Here is a 2,196-nt window from a genome sequence, read left to right on the forward strand (position 1 = left end):
TTAAAGACAATTTTTAATACAGCATCTACTTTAGGTTACTCATTATACATATTCGGAGCTTCTCGAATCATGGAGTTAATAGACTATAATCTTCTGTTTCATCTTATAAATAGATGATGTTAATGTCACAATTTGATGGCTATCCAAAGTCTTACATATTTGCAGAATCTGTCATGGAAAACACAAAAGAAAGACATTTTAGGAGAAATTTGACTAAAGATGTCCATTGAATACTGATTGCTACAAAAGAATGATAATATATGTTCATATGTGCAAGCGGGTTTTTCAGTTATGGTTGATGATTTATCAATGAACTCAATGTTGATCATTGAATGTTGCAAAATTTTCCAGATGAACATAATTCCAGAATGCAAAATTTATTCCAGAATAAAACATTTTCTTTTTTCCAGAATAAAGCCATTTCTTCTCTTTCTTTTTTTTTATCTGCAGATGGCAACAAGCAGGATCTTTGAACAGAATGGGAACTACTCTTCTGTGACCATGTTTATTTTCCTGGGTCTTTCAGACGACAAGGAGCTGCAGCTCATCCTCTTTCCAGTATTCCTAGGGATCTACCTTGTGACCCTTACCTTGAACCTGGGCCTCATTCTGCTAATTAGGATGGACTCCCACCTGCACACGCCCATGTACTTTTTTCTCAGTTTCCTTTCATGTATTGACATCTGCTATTCTACTTCCATGAGCCCCCGAATGCTTTCAGACCTCTTTAAAAAGGAAAAAACCATCTCCTTCATTGCCTGTGCCACTCAGTTTTTTGTTGCAGATTGGATGGGTCTGACTGAGTGCTGTCTGCTGGCTGCCATGGCCTACGATCGGTATGTAGCCATTGGCCACCCTCTGCAGTACTCCACCATCATGGCTCCCCAGCTCTGTGGGAAGATGGTTGCTGGAGCCTATGTAAGTGGCTTCCTTAGTAGTTTTTCTCAAACAGTTGCTTGCTTTCAGCTTTCCTACTGTGGGCCAAATATCATTGAGCATTTCTTCTGTGACTTACCTCAAATTATTCCCTTGTCTTGCTCCAATCCCTTCATCTGCCAAATGATTCTCCTTTTGGTAGAGATTTTGATTGGATTCGGGCCTTTGTTTATTATCCTTTCTTCCTATGGCTTCATCGCAGCTTCAGTTTTGAAAATCTCCTCAGCCAAAGCTAGCTCCAAGGCCTTCAATACCTGTGCTTCCCACTTGGCAGCGGTAGTAGTCTTATTTGGCACAGCTTTGGCAGTGTACTTATATCCAAAATCTAGTCAATCCACAAAGGAAGACAAGGTGATATCAGTGTTCTATACTATCTTCATTCCCATGTTAAACCCTCTGATCTACAGTCTGAGGAACAAGGAGATCAAAGCAGCCCTTGAGAGGCTGAGAAAGAGAACAAAAGGCTTCCCTCAGGTATAGAATAATATTTGAACAGCTATTATTATTCCTATAATAATAATAATGTATAAGTTATCAAGTGTCCATGGGGGGGAATGGAGAGGGAGGGGGAAAATTAGGAGGTAAACTCAATGGGCGCAAGGAGAAAGCAACTGTTTTGAGAATGATCATGGCAACAGATTTACAAATGTGCTTGACACGATGGATATATATATGAATTGTGATTAGGGTTTTATGAGCCCCCAATAAAATGATTTTAAAAAGAGAGAGATGAAGAAACATGAGATCTTAAGCAGGCTACATGAATAATTACAACATGAGAAGTAAAAATGTGGCTCCTTTCATTTTTGGTGTCATCATGCTTTGCTGTCAGCATCCAATAATCTGACACAGTGACTAAAATATAGTTAAAAATCCAGTTTTTATAATTGGAATTGAGGTAGATAACAGACAAAAATATGATTGTGTTTTGAGAAGAGTGGTGCTGGTATACAGGATGGTATCGAAATGATAACAGACTCTTCTGGGAAGATGGCGACTGCATAATACATTCCAGATGGACTCTGCAGAAATCAGTTCAGGAGAGTTACTTAGAGGGAAATTCAACACTTCTGGATTACAGCAGGAGCATCATAAAGATAAGTAGTCACAGATCCACAAAGTTTTGAGGGGCTGGTGTCTTTTTGTTTACCACAGTGGAGGGCAGCTAGTTTGACCTTAACTAGTTTGACCCAACTGCTATTTTGACTCAACTGTCAAACTAGCAGCTAGTTTGACCCAACTGTCTCCACCTGAGCCAGG

At 39.4% G+C, this 2,196-nt stretch overlaps 1 protein-coding gene across 1 annotated transcript; it reads left to right on the forward strand.

The window, feature by feature from the left end:
* The first annotated feature begins 450 nt into the window (after positions 1 to 450).
* Positions 451 to 1,416, forward strand: LOC142445629 (olfactory receptor 5A1-like). The gene has a single exon (XM_075547580.1). It carries the CDS (start codon positions 451 to 453, stop codon positions 1,414 to 1,416), a length of 966 nt encoding a protein of 321 aa, XP_075403695.1.
* Positions 1,417 to 2,196: the final 780 nt, after the last annotated feature.

This window comes from Tenrec ecaudatus, chromosome 4 (assembly GCF_050624435.1).
Source record: "Tenrec ecaudatus isolate mTenEca1 chromosome 4, mTenEca1.hap1, whole genome shotgun sequence".
Classification (NCBI taxonomy): Eukaryota; Metazoa; Chordata; class Mammalia; order Afrosoricida; family Tenrecidae; genus Tenrec; species Tenrec ecaudatus.

Bases quoted from the DNA above. Each gene is read 5' to 3' on its own strand.
- LOC142445629 (XM_075547580.1), top strand. From the start codon at position 451: ATGGCAACAAGCAGGATCTTTGAACAGAATGGGAACTACTCTTCTGTG.